Raw genomic sequence first — 21,054 nt, 5'->3', positions numbered from 1 at the left:
GAAGAATCGAAAGAGAATGCTAATCGAAGGCTAATCGAAATAACGCGTTGAAAGCACGTCCGCGAGACCGCGTATCGATTTCAGTGTCGCACCCCGCTCGCCACCCTCTGGGACCGCGTTCGCGCGAGTAGACCTGAGAAGGTGGTGGTAGCACGACGAAGCCAATTAATTAAAAGCCAATCGGCGACGTAGGTGCCACTCGACTCGAGCGCGAATAATCCGGCGGTGCTGGTAGTTAGTTGCGCGTACACACGTATATGCACCTGCGAACGTATATACGTGTGTATACACCCACGCGCGCACGTGTATTGTACATATAAGTGTACCTAACGTAGGTACTTTTCGGACGCGGACAAGTCGATTAGCATAGAGATTGAGTCGCGGCTGTTTATGCAAATGTACGACGATAATGGTGGTAGTAGCGGTAGTTGACGTCGGCGACGACGAAGGCGATGTCGTCGTTGTCGTCGTCGTCGTCGTCGTCGTCGTCGTCGTCGTCAACGACGACGACGACGTTGGTTGTCTTTGTCGCGCGCGAAACCTTCGACACTGCCTTCAGACTTTTTCCCCTATTTTAAAAATGCCACGTTCTGAGACATGCCTCCGCCTCAGCCGTTATTATGCCAACGCCAGGCGCGACGCTCGTGGTAATGAAAATAGCAACTATCGCAAAATTACATGGGCTAAATTTAATAAACGTTGACCACGCTTAATATGTTATTATCGATTCGCAATGACGGCAAATTATTATGCCACGTAAATTTCGTGTTACATGTTGCCCATTTCCGTTCCGACACTATTTGTCTGCATACTATTTGCATTGTGTTTCGAAAGGAGTAAATTTCATGATCCCGCGTAGAGAACGAGCTGATGTTCCGATTCGAGTAATGCGATTTGCAAGACGATTATCGTATACTTATTTCATTTTTACTTTTATTTGTTCTCCGTTTATTTCACTTTCTACTGAAAGAACAGTGCACATTTAAATTTATTTATATGTAATCCAAAAGCTCTTCTCTAACGTTTATAGAAATAACACAGACTAGAAAAAATATTTTAAAAAGTTTTATTATTTTAGTGCACGCCCGCTTAACCAAGTTCAATATTTTCTTTGCTACAGCGTAGACAAATCGACGGGATACCCTTCCGTTTCCGCTTGAAAACGCGGCGACAAGACAAGCGGCTTCGATTGACTCATTTATCGGGATAGTATTAAATCGTTGATAATCAATTACGAACGAGAACGCAGTACGCGCCTGTCGGCTAGTCCATTCGCGAACGTGGATCGCGGCTTGTGTCGAACGACATCGACGCCATTAGCATTGACATTAGCATTAGCATTAGCATTAGCATTAACGCCGACACCGGCAGTAACGTTACAACCCACCCCGTGGTTCCCGTCCTCGTCGGTCGTTCTCTATGAACACCTACATACAGGTCCGCAATATCACTGCCTGTCCTTCGGTCTGTGCACTGATCGTTCCTACGTACACCAAATTCCTCTATAGACATTAAATCAGAATTGGAATATTGCTGGAGCGTAAAGGCGTTGATATTTATAACAATTATACAAATGGCATCACATTTTGCAAAATTTCGTTACGAAATAATCATATGCCGCATATATATGTATGTGTGTGTATATATATATATATATATATAATATTTTATTACTCTCAATTTTTTTAATTCGTCACATTTGATAATGAGAAAAAAAGATATAAAAGAAAGACCCGCGATTCCTCGATGTTTCCCTTACACGTCGCAATCCAGCGAGATAATAACTCGATTACGATCAACGATATTATTGCACGTCGGAATTTCGCCGGTCGTATACAACAATGTCGATTGCCACGGCGGTCGATATATATATCTGGCGACATCGAAGCCTGACGCTCGCGAGACTTATCGCTCCTCCAGGCAGCAACTGCCTCGGCTGCACGCTATATTAACCCAACTAGTTATTTCGCGGCGCGTTTCCTTTGGATTTACTTTCCGTTCCTATTGAGAAGAAAAATTTCTCGAAGCGGTAAGTACCTAGAAACAATACACGCACGCGCGTACGTAAAACTTGTACGCGTCGACGATAGAATTATCCAACTAATCGATACGGCGTATCTTCTTCCGAATCTGATTCTTTAGGACAATGAACAATCCCAGGGCAGATCCCCCAGGACTGGAGATTGTGCGTTTGAAAGCGGCTTTCAACAAGCGAGGCTCGTCTATTGTCACGCTGATTGGACAGCTCCTCGTTAACGAATCGGTCATCCGCGCGTACCGGCTTGATCGAAAATGGGATTCTTGATTTTTCAAAAGAGTCGCGTGCGCGCACCTTACGGCACATCGGGGATGGGAAGGGGAAAAGGGAAAAAGAAAAAAGAAAAGAGAAGAAGAAAAAAAACGAGCAGCCGACGTACTCCGAAGCGAGCCGAAGCCACGCACACATGAATTAGTCCATCGTTAACGTAGGTATGTGGCGCACGTAGCCGCCCACCTAGCGTGTCTCTCGGCACAGTGTTATCGGCACAGTATGTGCGGTACGCGATCGCGACGTGTGCACGCACGGCACACCGGGAATTATTAAAATCACATATAAATAAATAATAACGTAATACTATAAATCAGCCGGAGGCGACACGGCGGCAAACGCGATTATATTTATCGTTATTACGCGGTATTTGGTTGCACCCGTGCCCGTGCTGCGAACGGGTGTCCGCATGCATCTTTGATAATCGCGCGATACGCGCACTGCAGAATCGCGCCACGATTATGATATCCGAGCTTCGACAAACGCGCCCGTCCGCAGCGAACAATCGGCTGGATGGCGGATAGCTGCAGATTAGACAATGCGAAGCGTTATCCATTTACAAGGCAACGATATAAAATATTATTGTAGCATTCGCGTGAAATGAGATAAAGTCGGGGGATGCACGTAAAATTCCAAACTGCCTGTTCTCGCGTCAGACGTCACGTTAAATAGAGCAATACGCACGAGAAACTACACCGCAGCCGCACTCATAAGGCCTCGCGCTCGTCTCGCGGAGTAACCAACTTCTCCGAGTCGTGTGCTTCGACCGAATTGGAGTTGCCTGTACGACAAGCCCGGCAGCGTGGATATGGTGTATACGCGTAAGGCGAGGGGATTGTTACCATTGTGTGGCACAAGGGTGGCGCACCGTCGCAGCCATATTGTACGCGCGTCAAGCTCGCCCGTATTGTTTTGCAATATTTCGCGCACTAATTGGCCTGGAAATTGCTATTTCCTGAAATTACAACCGAGCCCCGAGGTCGCCTCTATTCAGAAGACGTAATAGCACCTCGTCTTTCTTTCCTTTGCTTCCCCCTCCCCCCTCTCAATCCCTTTCTCCGTTTCTTCTCGTAACCGGCTAGCTCATCCTATGGCGACTACTCCTTGTCCCGATGCCAACTTTTTCCTTGCTAATCTCGAAAAGGATTGCGCGGAACATGACGCTTGTCGAGGAACGAAAAATAACGGGGCTAATATGCATTTCTCCAGTGACGAGTCTAACAACGAAAAGGCGATTAACTTGCGACCGCGACTCAAGCGAGGACACCGAGGAACAACGGGCAATTTATTAATACCACTTAGCTCTTGAGCAGAGATTTGCGAAATCCCTTTACGACTTAACTACGAGAAAAGTTTCTGTTGATTTAACCATTATCTCTCCGCGTAAAGGAAGCGCAGTGTCATAAGTCGCATCACTTTGCAGCTTATTATTGAGAGATTACAGAATTAAATTAAGTAGCATTACTGACTTACTGACTAATCGTGTATCAAATATTGCTAGATTTTTCGCATTTAATAACAATAACTCGCACTTTATGGAGTGCAATAATAATAATAGGGTAACAAATGTCGATTCAATTTATCCAGCTTATCTTAATATCCCGGCAGAATTTTTAATATCGAGAATTTTCGCTTTCTTCGCCGAACATCTCGGCGCCGCGCGCCGTTAAAACGAGCGGATGAAAGTGGAAGATATCGTTGCGCCAGCCAGCCGACGATGGCAATAAGGGAGCGCTCGTTTGTATCGCCCGCTGCCCCCAATTCGGCGCGACGACGGCGTTGAAATCAAAGTGAAACGGACGAAAATGGACGATAAATTTCATACGGATGTCGTTCGGGGCGCGGCGCGGTAGAGTTGTAAAACGGTGATTTATTTACAATGCGAGCTAATTGATTTACAATCGCGGCTATGCGCGGGCAGTGCCGTTTTGCAGTCGCGGTTTGCCCAATCCCTGCTGCAACTGAACGCTGCGCTCTTCTCCTCGGTCCCTCTGCACACGTGTGTGTGTGCACGTATATATGTATACGTATACGCGTTTCATTTTTCTCTTTTTTCTCGCGCGTCATTCAGCTATAATTATTTACACTGAGCACGGTATCAATAGAAAGAAAAAAACCGCAACGACATATTTAAACAGATGAAAAAAGCGAAATATAAGCATAGTTTCTGATACAAGTACTACCTTGCAAATTGAAAATCATCTTATTAAAAAGGAGCTTGCAATTTTGTACGTACAAATACACGACGCGAAATTACATTTTGAGATGAATGCGGGATCTGTAGACAGTATTAGGAGATGCAATTTAACAATTAAATATGCTATTGTGATATTTCCAGATTTCCGTTACAGTAATCTAATTTTTCCCATTTTCCCAATCGTTATTCCTTTTTTTTTTTTCAACGTGACTCGCTCTTTCTCTCGTTCTCTTTGTTTGGCGAGATTTCGTGCGCAATCATAAAACTGATGTAAGTGTATCTCGTGGATCTGACTCGCGTGTCCATCATCATCGTTTGTAAAAACCAGTTTTTATCTGGCACGCGAAATTATAAAAACATAAGGTAATCGCAACGACCACGTTGTGCACCATTGACGTATAATCCCGCGCTTTACTGACTTCGTTTATAACGTTGAGACGGAACTTAACACAAAAGCAATTGCAAAAACATACAATTTCAGAACAAGTACAGATGTACGTAGTATACAAATATTTATAAATAAATTACAGACTTTATGATGTGCATAAATGTCAGGAGAAATATAGAATAGACGATATTGCACCGGAAATTAAATATCCTACTATAAATGATGTTAAAATGAAGTCTCGTAGTAACGAGGTTACAGTAACAAAAATAATATCTGTACCCTTTCCCTTTTTACACAAATATAATGTATTAGGAACTTCGTGGTAAAATAATAATCGTCTCAAATGATATTTCTAATAACTGAATTTTGTCGCTAAAGTTAATCCGTTATATCATTCTATTAAAGAATAATGAAAATATTGTAATATGATACTCCAAATAGAAATGTCAAATGTGTCAATTATCTGTCGGTAAGTGTAAAAATTGCGCCATATTCTAAGTTGTTCAATCTTCAAAACGAGGTCTTACCCGAATAAGCTTTAGATTATATATAACGCAGTCACGCGATCGATATAACCCCGTTTCACTCGATCTTGTAATTAGTGACATACCACGTCGCCGCTGTGCTCTTTGACTCTGACGATGTATAATCTCTTCATATTAATATACGACAGGCGATAACGTCACTGTACTTTCCATATATTTGAAAAATATTTCATCTACGAAACATTATTACCTGTACAATATTAATTAAAAAAATATATATGACAATATAATCTTTTATAAAAGTAAATAAAAAAAAGTAAAAGAAGATAAACCGAAATTGTACATATTCTAGATTGTAAATACAGTTCGTGTGAAGTACGGGAAGCTCTTTTTGTCACGCAACCATACTACTACTAATCGTAAATCGCGATTCCGTTAGTACTGAGAACTAAGTATACTTGAATACGGAGTTGCCGATGACACGTTCCCGACACGTTTTCGGAAATCCTGCGACTTGGATTCTTCCCATGGGATTCGTGCGGTTGCGTGACAATGAAACGTCGCCCTACGTCCAACGCCTTAGTTCTGGTTAACGTGTACATGAATCCTGTCGCGGGCTTGTGGCAATTTACAGGCAGGATCAGTGTCCTTTAACAGACAATCGTACCACGGTCGTCCCTTAATCCTCGTATATCTCGGCAACTTCGCACGTTCATCCCGTTGTCGCTGGTAAACGTAAGGCGACGTAGGCCCGATATAATCAATTAACCGCAGGGTAGGACATTTCTAATCCATTAATCTCTATCAAATTCCTGATTTTATCTTTCTCTAAAGAATCACGCAAGCAATATCTTTTCTTTCTCGAAAAAATTAAATAAAAACGTAAAACATGAGAATCGTAAATTATTTAGCTTTATTTATTTACTATTTTATATTTTTTTTAAATCAGAGAGAAACATTAAGATGCACCTGCGTGCACTTTTCAAGTGCTCCAACTTTATATTTATATCTTTTAAGTGACCTAAAATGTAGCTCTCATATGTATAAGCCGCGCTGTGCGCAGTATATGCTTAATAGTAAAGCTTTCCGCCATGATTTTCGCTTACGAAAAGTAATGCAGTTGGAGGATTTTCCGGGAGATGGAGATTATACATGATACACCGTCGCGTGCGAATAAAAAATAAAACACTAATATTCCAATTTCCAGGACGCACGTAAATTCATGACGCACGTAAATTCATAATTATAATAAAATAATATGGATAATTTTTTTACAAAATTATTACTTTCATATTATTTTTACATTACTTCCCACATTCACATTGTTTTTGTCGATCCGATTAACATTAATGGTAATGAATGTTATATTTGATGGAACGTGTATCATATTCAGATTCAGATTTTTTTACGTTTTCTAAAAAATAGGAGTAATGCATAGAATCATATAACATAATTCTATTAAATTCAGAGTCCTTTAGTATGGCATTCGATCAAAGGATGTTTGAATGTTCACGTTTGAACGATCACACAAAAGAGATAATTAATGGAACCAGCATACTACTAGAACTAGTGACTGACAAGGTCGAGCACTCAATGGCGCGGTCAAAAGTGCATCGAGAGAGTTCGTAATGAACTGTACGGCAATCTGAGGGTTAGCACAGTTATTAGTATCGATTTTAAAGGGATGTAGCTATATATCTCTGTGGCAGAGACAAAAGCAGCGACTAGATAGTCCTAGCGTGAGAGAACAAGGTTTTTTTTCGGTCAGAAGTGCCGCCCCTGCGGCTGAGTGAATAATTAATGAACAATTCCACAAGCGTGTCGCGATATTGCTTTACAATAACATTGTGCTATAAAGTTCCATCGAACGCACGTACCAGCTGCACTTATCTCTCTATTACAGCGGAAACCTTGAGGAGTTATTCCAGCGTAACAACGGTCGAGTTTTCAATACTTTGCTACGTTTCTTTGCATACGACCATTCCTACGTACGCGTGATGCTTTTACTGGCACTACGTTATAACGAACTCGCGGTGTGCAGTCGTTCAAATGTTCCAGAAACTTCAGCGATAACGAAGAAAAGACTAAACTCACAGAGACTGAAATATCTCGCGCTCGTGGCAGAATAATGGAAACGCACCTCGTAAAAGTTATTAGTTGCGTAAGGATTCTACTCCGCTGCGAAATGTTAAAATGAAGAGAGAATGTACAAGGAACATTGCATATAATCCTAAGCCGTACGGTTAACAGCTTATTCGGATTCCTATCCTCCGTCTGTTGATACTCGAATCGGATATACGTGAAACTTGCTTTAACTAATCTTTGGTTCGCCGCATAATCCGGCGAAAACTTATCGCGACGTTTCCTTTCAGCTCTCATTTAAGACTAATTAATGTGCGATGGTCTAAAATATCGGCGCATGTAAATTACGGTAAATGTAAAAATACAACGTCGATCGAACGTCAGTAAACAGTAGTCAGAGCTACAGGGATTTCTGTACTATCCAGGATCGATCGTAAAACCGGAAGAGCTTATTGTATATTCTCTGGGCAAACTAGATTCGCCGTGTGCAGCTAAACCGACGTCGTAAATAAAAAAGTAACATCGGAAGGGGCTAACAAGTTTCAAAACTCTGATAATACCGGTATTACGAGCGTTGTTTATTACTACTTGAGAAAGATATGGCTTGATATATTAATTTCGTGATACAATGCGTAATATAATGTACATGACAAAGTAAATAAAATCAATAGAACCAATTTTTCTTTAATTATAATTGTTATCTAATAATAAACGTTCAATAATAATTGAAGAATTCAAAGTAATCAGAATAGATAATACACAAATAGGTAACAAAATTTTATTCATTTGATAGTAACATTTAATGAATTTTTTACATCAACAAAACTTTAAAATTAGATTGTTAAATTATTAAAATTATATATTATATATTAGTTGAAAATTAAATTATAATGTAAGAGAATAAAAATTTTATTAATAAAAGGTCAATAATCATTTCTCGTAAGAAATAGTAAGAAGATAACAAATACGTACAGAAAGAAATTCTACGACAATAAGAAAGTGACAAAAGTAATACAATAAATAGTTTTTAAAAATAAAATAACGTTAATTTTCTTAATATTCATTGTATATTCTATTTTTATTAGTGAGATCGATCGTTTTGTTGATTGAAATAGCTGACAAAATAGAAACTGGGTTACCTACCAAATGCATCCTATCGGCTAAATCATTGTACGAGAAGACAAACGTATTCAGTTATCCGATATCTGGAATTCTACATGAGCGCCATAAAATTGCAATAGCAGTTCGCTAAACGCTGCACGAAATCGATCATCGTGAATCGTGATAGCGAGGTGACCAGCAAGGTTATCAATGCTTCAAATCGCGCCATAGATTTATCAAATTATGAATATCGTGTCAGTCAGTCGGAAATCACGATCCACAGAAAAGTTTATCAGTGTTGTACATATATAAAAAACAAACAAAAATATAATTCTCCATACCAAAGTCAAAGAAAAATGTATGAAATAATAATACATAAAAATCAGTCAAAATAATTCTCATGACGAAATATGATTTTTTTATATAATTAAAATAACGTTAATGTGTATAAAGGATAATGCTACGTCAATTTTTAATTTTGCTGAATGCTTACTTTCTCCGGAAGTGACTATTTGTAAAATTTAAAATTGCTTGAAGAAAATACTAATTCCCCAATCAAACAGCATTAGAAAAAAAATTTTTTATTATTTATTAAAGAAAAGTATTAGAGTAAAGAAGAGGTTTCAAAAATTCGACATTTTTCATATTACCTTTTATAATCAAAAAAACTTCGATATTTTAGAATTTTATAAATATAATTTCAATTAATGCTTTTATGAGAGAGAGAGAGAGAGAGAGAGAGAGAGAGAGAGAGAAAGAGAGAGAGAGAGAGAGAACTTCCTTGATACTAAATCTTTAATAATATAATACCCTAAATGTAAAACTTTGGAAATCAATTTGCATTGATGGCCTTTTAATCTGCCACGGAAGAAGAAACGGGATCTAAAAAAAAGCACGTGGTCTGGTACGCGACGAGATTCGGCTTGAAAATCAAAAGTTGACCATGAAATGCTATGTCAGAGAGGAGGAGATTCGAGGTTGAGATCCTCGAGCTTGAGGTTGAGGGTGTGGACGAACTGTCGGTCGGTCGGTCGGTCGGCCTTTTAGCGAGGCTGCACAATAGCCGGTCATTTAAGAGTTCTCGGACCAAGTCGAGAGTCGACACGGCCCAGCCACTGTTCGACTCACCCACGCAGACAGGTAGGAACGTCGGTTGTTCGCCGCTAAGAGCATCTCAGACACCCAGAAAGGGGTGAGAACACGAAGGGGTTAGCACTCGAGACTCGAACCAACGAGCATCGAGAGCCTGGTTTCATCCTTCTCTCTTTCTCTGTCTTTGCACCCTCCAGCATCGCGATGCGACTAGCCGGATAGATACCTTTGCTCGTAGGGCTACGAGCTCGTCGCCCTCTTATTTCGCGCACACCCCTTCGGACGGGTATGTATCTTGAGCGGCATTGTGATGGAAATTCTCGCCGCGCACGGCATTCACCCGCCAATCATTCGCCCCGAAGAAAACACTTATCGGGGGTATCTGCCACGTCAGGCGGGAGACGACGCGCGCCGAGACGAGAGAAGGGATCGCGTCTGGCGCGTGATCCGGCGGAAATCGAACGATAAAATTTCCGTCTCGTGTATCCATTGTCCGTGTGATGGTTACGCGCGGATTCGGTAAGTTTACTTGTCCGAAAGAACCTCAGACGATTTGCCGAGGTGCAAATTGACCTTTATCGAGAACCAGCGCTTTCTATTAAGCGATTCGATCGCCTATCCGAGTCCTAGTCGTCCCGGAGACGCTCACGTTCGCGCGATAAAACTTGGCCTTGTCCAAGTATTGTAATAACGAACAATGCGGAAAAAATGTCGTTCCATCAAACATTGTAACGCGCGCGCGCGCGTATTGGACGGCTGTTGAGAAGAGCAAAGTAAAATTAAAAGTTAAGCGTATAAAGCTTCAATAAAGCGTCCCGCGACCGTACTGACAGAAGTAAATTGCGCCCAACGAAAATCGGGCGACCGCTCACGACCGAGTGAGTATTAATTTATTCGCTTTGAATACGCTTCTCAGATGGCAAGTCGCGCAAATGAAATAAATTTGCCATTGCGTTTGCAGCTAACCGAATGCGGAAATACGCTATTCTATGCCGGGGAACGATATTCGAGCAATAAAAGCTATTTACGAGATGTCGTTGTACGAACGATCGTTTCTCGGACGTGTTCGACATTTGTACAAACAGCACGTATGATTAAAATATCAAGTGTCCACTTTCAACTAGCAAAATTATGTTGGATGACGCGCGTCTACAAGATTTATTCGATTAGACGTAAAATTGGAAGATTGGCTCGGAAGATAAACACACGTGCGAATTTAGTTGTAATTCGATGAGCTCTCGATTCAGTTAGACTCCCAGAGAGTCATAAGGATGTTCGCCGAATTACCTTTTAACGATGGCCGTCGCGCGACGAGACGCACGTGAGAGACGGTAAACATGTCGTCTCCCGCGGAAATTATGTCGCTCAATAAGAACGATCGAGGGCCGAGTGCCTACTTTCGATGCCGGGCGTGACTCCCAAAGGTGCCACATAAATCCAGGAAGCGTCCTTCGCGCGCCGATTCCTTCGGGCTAAACGCCCGGTCGGCGACGGCGGTCCAGATCGGCGTGCTTTATGGAGCGCAGGGGCATACCCCGTACCGTGCCGGACGATGGCACGCCCGCCGCCGTGGCGCGGCAACGAACGAACGTGAGGCCCCATATTTCCAACGGATGTAGAACGATCGTGAGTTGGTATCGCAAATGAAATCACGTACTCGCCCGTTGAGCACGGTAACGTCGTGCTACGTCGAGCGATTCCGTATGTTTGCGAGAGCGTATATGTATAAGGTACGATACGCGAAAGCAGATAAAACGAAACCGGAGAAATAGCTTGTGACAATTTCAAGTCTGGCACTGCTGGACCAGTCCAGGTAGTAGGGATGTCTACTGAGACGTTTTCAACGATAATCCGATGTATATGATGGCAATCTTAAATAAATCAACGCGCAGAAATCTTATCTTTCTCAAAGAACTTTTCCATCGATTCAAAAATGTAATACCAAGATAACGAGTGTAAATTTACAATGGCACTCGGAAAGTTGCCGCCGCTCTACAGATGTGTAATCAGTTTGTAGCAGCATATTTTCTATCGAAGCTAATCGCCAATAACCGATAAAAGAAGACAATACAGGATCAAGATTATTATGTTTTGCGGTATACAGAGTCGACCTAATTTTCTTTTTTTTTTTGTCGCGATAAAATTTTCATGTATATATACTACAACTGGGAAATTAAGCGCGCTGACGTTTCGATATTCAAGAAATGATTTATGAACTTCTCGGACGCCTGTCGTCGATACTCCAAAAATCACCGGCACGTCCCGCTTGTCCATGCACATGTGTGGAGGAGCGACTCGATCGCAGTCCACACACGAATGCAACGGAAAGAGCGAGACAACGTACGTGCGCGACAATGAAGCGACGTCCGTTCGCCGGTACAGCGGCCGGGTTTCACCTGCGCCCGGACTAAAATCAATTGTAATCAACACCGATGAATAAATCAAATCGTCCGTAGGGTAGGTAGCGAGCGGAGAATAGGTACAGTAGGAACCGGGCAGAGCAGCGCGTTTCCCTTCGGATGATTTGTCGATGGCACGCTTTACGCGAATCGCTCCACCAGGGAAACGTTCTCATACCCCAACGTATCTCTTTGGCGACCGATGTGGCAGGAAAAGGGGGAGCGCGCCGTTGAGAAAAGTTTCGCCATATCCAAGTTTCACGTCACTTATAAAGGCATAATATCCATAACAGACAAGACGTTTATTCCCATCAAAGATATTTTTTTCTAATATTAGAAAGAAATATTGTGCTCTATAAATCTGAATCAGTAAAATCTTAAAATTAATTTGTAGGGTTACTCTTATAACGGACTATTGACTCTCTTTCGGTGATTTCGATTAAAAGGGAGATATTTTCACTGATCGGAATCGATGTATGTACTGTTACTGAAAAACAGTGCATTTATCACTGATTCATATCTATATAATTTATAAGTATGCACTGAAACTAGACTATTCATTGTCATATAATTAATAATACAAATTCCGATTTAGAAAGTGCAGTTCTATTAGCAGTTCTATTAGCAGTTGACACAACCCAGTATTCTTCGTTAATAATTATTACCATTTTTTGTAAACAGATTTGTAAATAATACGTTTAATACGTATTCAAATAGCGTTTCAGAGATAGCTAAAATTAAAACAAAAAGTAGTTTTACTCCTATTCCCTGTCGTTGCATCTTAGATGAATCTAATTGTAAAAGATATTCTAATAATTTGAGCACAGAGATGTAACATCAAATAAGAAACAAAAAATAGAGTTCACAAACTTTCTGCAATTGACACAATTTTGATTTCCATTTGATTTATCCAATTATATTAATATGGTACAAAGGTAGAAATAAAAATACGATGCTATCATTTTATTTTTTGTCAAATCCACGAATTGATAAAAACTACTAAACTATCAATCTTCACATGTCCTTTTATGTTCATGTGAATTCAAAGAATAAATGTCCGATACATTTAAATCAAAAGTGGAGAAAATCAAATAACCAGTTTTCATTGAGAATTCTCTGTAACAAATTTTCTGATTTTTTTGGAGAAAAAAATATTATTTTTAATTATGTGCTGATAATAAAATTAACGTATTTATAACTGTGATTTTACACTTAAAAATGAATTTTATATAATAGAGTATCGCTTCATTAGCTAACGTATACTCCATGAGCCACCACAAATTTTACACGAACGTAATTTGAAAACTTCATGTCGCGCCGTATTATGAATGCCTATTATGGTTCGTATGTTACGCAATATTGTACATTTTACAGAATTTACTCCTCTAAAAGAAATATACATGGTGACCCAGACCACTCGTACATTTCTTTGAAGTGATTTTTATCAAAAATCTTAAAAAGATTTTGATAAAAAAACTCGAGTACGCTCTATGGAATGGTGATATTTATTAAATTAATAAATGTGTACTCTTTTGAATATTCAAATTGGATTAAAAAAGATAAAAAAAATTTGTCTTAAACATTTTTTTGGGAATACCTCCATTAATTTTAAAGTGATCTTAAAAGTGATTAATAAATGTGATGGAAAAATAAACCTTAAATCAAAAATACAAATATACATTTATTTTTAGAAAAAAATGTTTAAAAGGTTTTTATTTTTTTACATGTAATCTGAATCTGCAATAAAAAGTATCACGTTCTCTCGATTTTAAAGGGAATGTCCGGGACACCCTGTATATCCCTGCAGGCATTGTTGTAAAGTCACTGGGAAGCAGTCCAGTGCACTCCAATTTAATATCTTCATGCGCGTTATTCATCCGTAAATTAAACTCGCTTATCGCGATGGACTCCACATTGTACATGAGGTAACGCATAGCCAAGAGATTATTCAAACTCGGCACGACGATCATCGGAGTTGACAGAATCTCCGAGAGTGAATTTCGCCCGCCGGAACAATGCGGCCGTGTTGTCTGCCGATGTTCCTGCCTCGCCCTTAACGTCGTCGGAGCAGCCCGAACAGCCGCTCCCGTCGGGCGCACACGTGTCGCAGTCGCGTGTGTGCGCGATGCGTGCCGCTGCACCTGTCCGAGGCTGAGTGCCGCCGCCACGTAACTCGGTAATGCAGTTTTCATCGAGGAAGTTACTGCCGACGTACGCGGAAGCCGGCGGAGTTTCGGTGGAAGATGTCAGATCCGTACGACGAACCTGTAGCTTCTCAAACCCCGATATTTCGACGAAGAGCGAGCGAAGTGAGCGTACCTTACTCGGACGCAGGTGTTCGCTCGCTTCGACGTCTCTCTCGTTCCGAGAACGAATAAATCTACACCCTTTTCTTCTTTCTTCTCTTCCAGTCTTGTCCACCTGCATCCCTCCCCCCTGTGCGCCCATTTTACGTCTCGTGGCAAGGAAGAGACGTTTGTCTCATCAATAAATCGCCAAGAAATTACTTTAGCGCAACGGCCATTTCGTTCAGTGCGTTCTTCCAAGAGTTACGTTTCTTTCTCCCCTAGATAAAGACGGTCCAATTATCCTCACCTCTAAATACACTCACCGCGGATAGCATCTACGTGCCATGTTTAATAAATTATCGTCTCTTCCCGAGAAAGATCGTCTCTTTCCTCCCGCGTCAATAATTGCCTAAGAAAAATGCTGACCTATTCAATACAGTTCATGTACCTTAAAAAATTACATGAGTTACCCTTTGGTAACGATTTCGCGACGATGTACATGAAATTTTTCAAAATCATCCAATATTCTTTTAAGAGTCATTAGCCAATTTAAAATCAATTTTTCCTCAGTAAAAATGTTTAGCTAGATTCATCATTTGTTGTAACATTTCAATTTTACATATTTTTGCGGCATTAAATTTCAAATTTCTGCTAAAATAAAAATCCTATTTTCAATCGTTTATATCTTGAAACTGATGATACCGAACTATGATATTGAACGCAACGATATTTTCACTGAAATAATTCAAATTGAAAAGAATTTGTCATTAAAAGCGTATTGGGACATTTTTACGTTTCTATTCTAAACAATTTTTTTGTTGTTTGGATGTTTCGATAGGTTCAAATATCTCTATCTAAAATTTTAAAAAGTTTTTCAATATTTGAAAAAAAAGCGAGATTCACAATTAATATCATCAATTTGATATTGCGATGATTGGTTGTAAAAATGTATCGTACAATTGCAAAAACCGTATATTCCCATAAAATACTTTAATGCTCCAAAATAATAGATGACTATGTCATAATCTATTTATTATTACAAAGGTGCCTAATTATTTGCACTTCGATTATGTCACACGTGCAATTTAATTAATGAATAAATTAATAGAAAAGCGAACGTAGGTAATTTGCCAAAATTAACCGAAAAGTATGAACACACAGTTGAACGAATTATAACGTGATTACATCGCGCAGTACAATAAAATATAATTATCCATGAGCTACTTCTAATTTCACGTATGATCGTAATATTCCGCATTAATTACTACCAATTTTCCGCCTAATTCCAAAATGTACCTATACAGCAATATCGCCACACAGGGAACCGCTGACAATTAAACGTATTCGTTTAATTATAAAAGAGCATTGTCACTGCGCGCTGCGGCAGAATGGAAAAGTTTCGCTTTACATTTATTGCAGTTGAAATCTAATCCACGCGCATTCATATCCGTGTCATAGTTGTGGTATCGTCAGGATTCCGAGAAGCGTATTTTAAGTATCAGAATAATCCGCCTCCTCGATGTCTACCATCCTTCCTCTCTCTCAACCCTTATCTCCGCCGTTCCATCTTTGCGGTCGTACGTCTTACCTCGTAAAACCGAGGCGGCTTATAAGCGTAAGCGGAGGGTAATCCAAGGCGGCCACCCATAATTTAATGACGTTTAATATGCAGCCGCCATGCGACGGACTATTATTCTGATCTTTGCGCTGGTGCAGTTATCTCAGAACCACGAATCAGGTCGCGGCATTATTATGGCAGCGCGAGACAGATCTATCTTCCGCTTTCACAGTTATTATACCGAAATTTTAAATTGCTGCGAAAGTTTTAGCGACGATGAAACATTTGTTCGGATAACGGCGGCTAATGAAATACTCCGACGAGTAACAAAAATTCCATTAAGATTTTTATTGCGTTATATTTTACTCAATATGCAATGCGAAATAAAATTTATCGCGCAAATTAGCAGATTCCAAATTCGAATCAAAATTCATGCGAAACTAGACTCAATTATTTGACGTGCCGCATATGTTATCTGCTCACATAACGAATTCCAATATTTTGTTAACTAGAATAACAATTCGATGTTAACGAGTAACATATCTGTGGATTGACGTAGTATAAAACCTGTCGGAAACTGTGAAAATTGCTTATTCAGTCTCCTGCTTCTTCTTCTTCTCTCTCTCTCTCTCTCTCTCTCTCCTGGAGGCGGAGAGATCGCAATGCCAATTTGAATCTTTTCCAAACAGATAAAGCATTTCGCGCCTTTCACAGGCGATAAAATTCTGTATTCGAAGCTGCATCATGAAAACGCTTCGTAGGGGGTGTAGAGTGCACGTCGGCGAACGTCTTTGCCATCGACGGATGTCGCAGATCCCACTCTCAACTTTCGAGACGACATGAGACGAGACTCGAGACTCGAGACTCGAGACTCGAGACGTCAATCCGACAGAAATCACGCGTCGTTGTTGAGATCCGCTTCGCGACACAACTTTTTACCGGTCGCGGCTCGTCTCGAAGGCAACTTGAAGATTATGGTGATTCAGTGCGTCTGTGGACCACTAATCCGTTTTGGTCGCTTTATACCACGAGTAGGAAGATATCAATTGAACGAGCGACTCGTCTGTTGAGACGATTATCGCTAGAGTTGATATCGACCTAAAAAAGTGGCAATTGCATCTACTACCAAAGACATAAATTTGGAGCGTTGTAACAATTTATGAAATGCCGAATGAAAAGTGACCAGTCGTGTTACAAGATAGTAGCTACAGACATTAATCTTTGTCGAAGAAATTGATAACAACGTGCCATCTTATCGGCGCACGTAATCATTGTAATCATCGTGAAAGCAATATCTCGTAAAGAAGACAGGAAGAATATATCAGACGCAAGTCGTCACGCTTCGTTATTCGTTAACGAAGCGTAACGTACAGAAATGAAACTTGTCTACTTTATTGTGATCGCGTATCTTACCGCAGACACACAGCATGAAGACGGCCGTCCTTCCTCACCGAGCTTCACCTTAGTTCATTCGAGACCTGATGAATAAAATATTAGTTTTCATGCATTATGATAAAAATGTTTAGGCGGCGAGCTCGTTAGTCGCGTTTCTCGAGTATCTCAGTCCAAACATCGGTGTGATAGTAATGGTTCGATCAATGGAATGGTCTCAAAGCAGCATACGGACAGGTGTATTCGTTTTTCTGGTATTGTGCAAGTCGTTCTCGAGAAAACATTAAGACTAAATATCCAATCGGCTATCTAATGTTCATCATTACAGCTAAATATTGAGTATCAATAAATCAGAACGATCAAACATGACGGGATTGCGGGCCATCCCTACGCAACGACACGAACACGTACATACACAAAAGGGGGGAGACGCGCGCATTGACAAGGCACGCACAGATAAGGACATATCTTAATCATCACATATCTAAACATCGATCAACTAAAGCTAGAGATACGGACCTTCGACAAACGTAAAAAAAAAAAGAAAAAAAAACAAAAAGAGAAAGAGAAAGAGAGAACAAGTCAATCGGTGTCAATCGAGTCGGAGTGGTGGTGAGTCACACACTGCTTGATACGAAAATCAATTGGTATATAATCGGATATACACATATCCATATATATGCGTATACATACATCTTGATACGTGTGAGTCTAAGTACACATATGCAAGGATCGAGTCTGCACGTACGTATGTATAGATATATATGCTACGGTTAGTAACGTTCAAAGGTGGTGATTAGTGTTAGCATGGTCGAGCGACGATCGAGGCATCAAGAGAATAAAGGGAAAGGTAGATAGTGAGAAAGACAGAGATATAGATAGATATATATAATATATATAAAGAGATAGTAGTATAGTAAGAATACAGGGGAAAGACAGACGAGTATTATGTATGTAAAAGCGAAGTCTATACGCGTGAAGAAGAAAGAAAAAGGAAAGGACTAGGGCTTTTAGAGAAAAAAATCTACTGACTAATCCTAATTGCAAACCAAACAAACGAACCAACCTCCTCGGTAAGGCCTAGCCGAAAATGTTCGCGGGACCCCTGTAACAAAAACATATATAAATCATAAGAAATCATAGAAGAAACAAAAAGAAACAACTACTTGACTGTAATGAGTGGCAGACGTTATGTTACAGTATCACATGAGAGCGAAAGATGAGGAGACTCAACTGTCGGGGTGTCAAACGCGTCGAAACTTGACCAAATCGCATTAACTCGGCGATCGGTCCCCCTTTCGTCACGTCGAGCGTCACAGCTATCCGTCGCGATCACGAATCGACGTAGAATTGCTCTCTCGTGTTTCTTCGCTCCTTAGCGTCAAATTTTACCGCTATTTTATATATAATTTAGGTAGAAAAAAAAGCTATCGCGGCAAAGAAATGTTTTATATTAGTTCGCGAGGACGATTGCGCGAACTCTAAACGTTACGTTCCGTTTGAAACAATATCAGGACGCGATAGCGCAGCCGTGCATTTGCTTGTAATTACGAGCGTTTGTGCCGGTCTGGAATCCAAAAACAAAACTGCTCCCGTTTGACACCCCTGCAGACGCACAGTCTGTTGTACGTTTTTTTTTTTTCATGGCCACACGTCGGTGACGTAGGGGGTGCGATCGGGGGATGCATTGTGGTGGCTGTTGAGCGCGAAATAAAGTTTGCACCGCAAACCCGCTTTTCGCCCGCGATTAGCCGCTATCGAAAGCACGGTCGGCTGACGAATAGCCAGTTACGCTTTCGCACAACCGCTCGGTTTAAACCAGCTCAAATCAAACGCGCGCGCGAGCGATCGTGCGATCTTATTCAGCGCGGCGAAATTGGCACGAAATGAATACGAATTGTTGCAACGTGAAAGAAGGGACGAAGGGAGAGGGCAACGTGTGTCATTACACACGAGGGGGGGGGGGCGCTTGCGTACACCACGATAATAAATATTGTACAATACGTAAGTATTTCAATCCCGTGAATTTAGTTGAACGAAACGTACGGACGACCGACGCGAGAGCGCAAATAAATTTCTCGCAAATTGATATGAAAATGCGGATAATGCAGTAGTATTTAACTTCTCGCTATCGAGATGAAAGCGAAATGAGAGATGCATAATTATTTTAGCGTTAAATCCGGTGTTGTCCGGGAGAGAAGCCAGCGTATCGAGCGCAATGTACGTATTGAGAATGCGGCGAGATACAGTACGTTTGTTTCCATCTACATATTTTTGCGGATGTTAAACCAATGATCCCTCTGTTTCGCGTCGAACGATGTCGCAGGTACGCTCGTCGTTCCAATTACTCTCTGATGCGTTAAAAAAAATGCAGTAAACTTGTGATATACTACTCTTTGTACGCCGGCGTTTACATACGGTTGCCGAGCCAACTCAGCACGCGTGCACCAATGCGAAATATTGCATAATAAATCTTGTCCTTTATTTCCGAACGTACGTACATCCGGAGATTTTATTTTTCCTACCGGCGCGCGTAAAGCGATCATCATCCGTTCTCTATCAAAGATGAATGCGCCGACGGTTACGTCGCGTGTGAAAATAGCGGAAGCGATAGAGATATACGGTATCGACGATTCGCGCTTTCGAACACAGAGGGCAACACGCACGCGCTGTCGCTCTACGTACGGAAATAAGTCTCGTTATGATTTTTTTATCCTCCGACCCGTAATCTACGACGTAACCGCTCCGGTAATACAGCGAGTTTCTAATTTACAGGCGGCCGCGATAAGAGACTCTGATAACGATGGAAGGGGATAAAGAGAGAGAAAGAGGGTAGAGAGGGTAGAGAGGGTAGAGAGGGTAGAGAAGGAGAGAGGGAGAGAGCGAGAGTGCCTTTTACCCTTTCTGTATTATTCGCATTCATTACATTGCAGAACGCGTTCGCCGGAAGATTAAGTTTCTCCATCCGTTCGCTGCTACTACGCTTTGTTCCACTCGGCATTACGGTAGTTCATACAGAGAAGCGTATTACTATCGCTACGATGGCGCTACGTGGTAACTTATACGTGGGAGAAAGTCGATGGATAATGGCCCCATTGTAAGTGGTACACCGAGATAATGGCAAAGCGGATGGAAATCTTTTTGTCGAAAAATTGTACCTTGCGCACGTTACGAGGATGAACGATTCTCGATAAGCTGGCGCGGTTATTCTGAAATTGTTTCTTAATAGCGACATGAAAGATTCACGAAACAGAAATAAAATGTCGGACGCGAAAGTCGAAACGAAACGAGCGGAGCGGAGCAGAGCGTCTACAATATTAGCTTATCGAAACGCGCGTTTAAGAGAAGGAATGCGCGCCCCCTTCGCAGGGGGCCAACTCCGTGCGAGCTACTCTCTTGCGGTAAGGAAAATGGCGAGCGTTGAAACTTGTTGTTTAAACTAACGCAACGCTGTCGAAATAACTCGACTACAGCCGGTTAGAAGGCGTGATAAATAGAAAAAAATTGCTAAGTGCGATCTCTCACGGGAACGCGGTATATCTCGCGGGGAATAAATCAGACTCAAGATTTCAGACGCCGGCGATAAATACGTGCGCACAGCTGGTTACAACCCTGTGCGACGATCGATACTTGTTACGCTCCCGGTAGTACGACTTCACTGAATGTTATGAGAACAGCTGTGCGTGGGCGACATCTTAAACTCGAGGTCTTACCTGCAGTTTAAAGACACGAGTCTCCCCCAATGTTGCCGCGTCGGTTATACA

General features: G+C 41.1%; 1 protein-coding gene across 4 annotated transcripts in view; it reads right to left on the bottom strand.

Annotated features, from left to right (window-relative positions):
• Nucleotides 1–21,054, bottom strand: part of LOC105195749 (synaptogenesis protein syg-2) — a 279,821-nt gene that overhangs the window by 220,584 nt on the left and 38,183 nt on the right. For 3 of the 4 annotated variants that reach the window (XR_005574637.1, XM_039448564.1, XM_026133676.2), the window contains one exon: nt 18,357–18,395. The exons of the other annotated variant lie outside the window; for it this stretch is intronic. Coding sequence is in view for 2 of the 3 variants with exons in the window: in XM_039448564.1 (XP_039304498.1) it covers nt 18,357–18,395 (39 nt within the window). In the remaining variant the exon portion in view is untranslated. The remainder of the gene's footprint in view (nt 1–18,356; nt 18,396–21,054) is intronic. 4 annotated transcript variants of the gene reach the window in all.

The sequence above is a fragment of the Solenopsis invicta genome, chromosome 4, assembly GCF_016802725.1.
Source record: "Solenopsis invicta isolate M01_SB chromosome 4, UNIL_Sinv_3.0, whole genome shotgun sequence".
NCBI classification, from domain to species: Eukaryota; Metazoa; Arthropoda; class Insecta; order Hymenoptera; family Formicidae; genus Solenopsis; species Solenopsis invicta.
The sequence above is the reverse complement of the archived record's forward strand: the minus strand, read 5'-3'. Positions and strand labels throughout refer to the sequence as shown.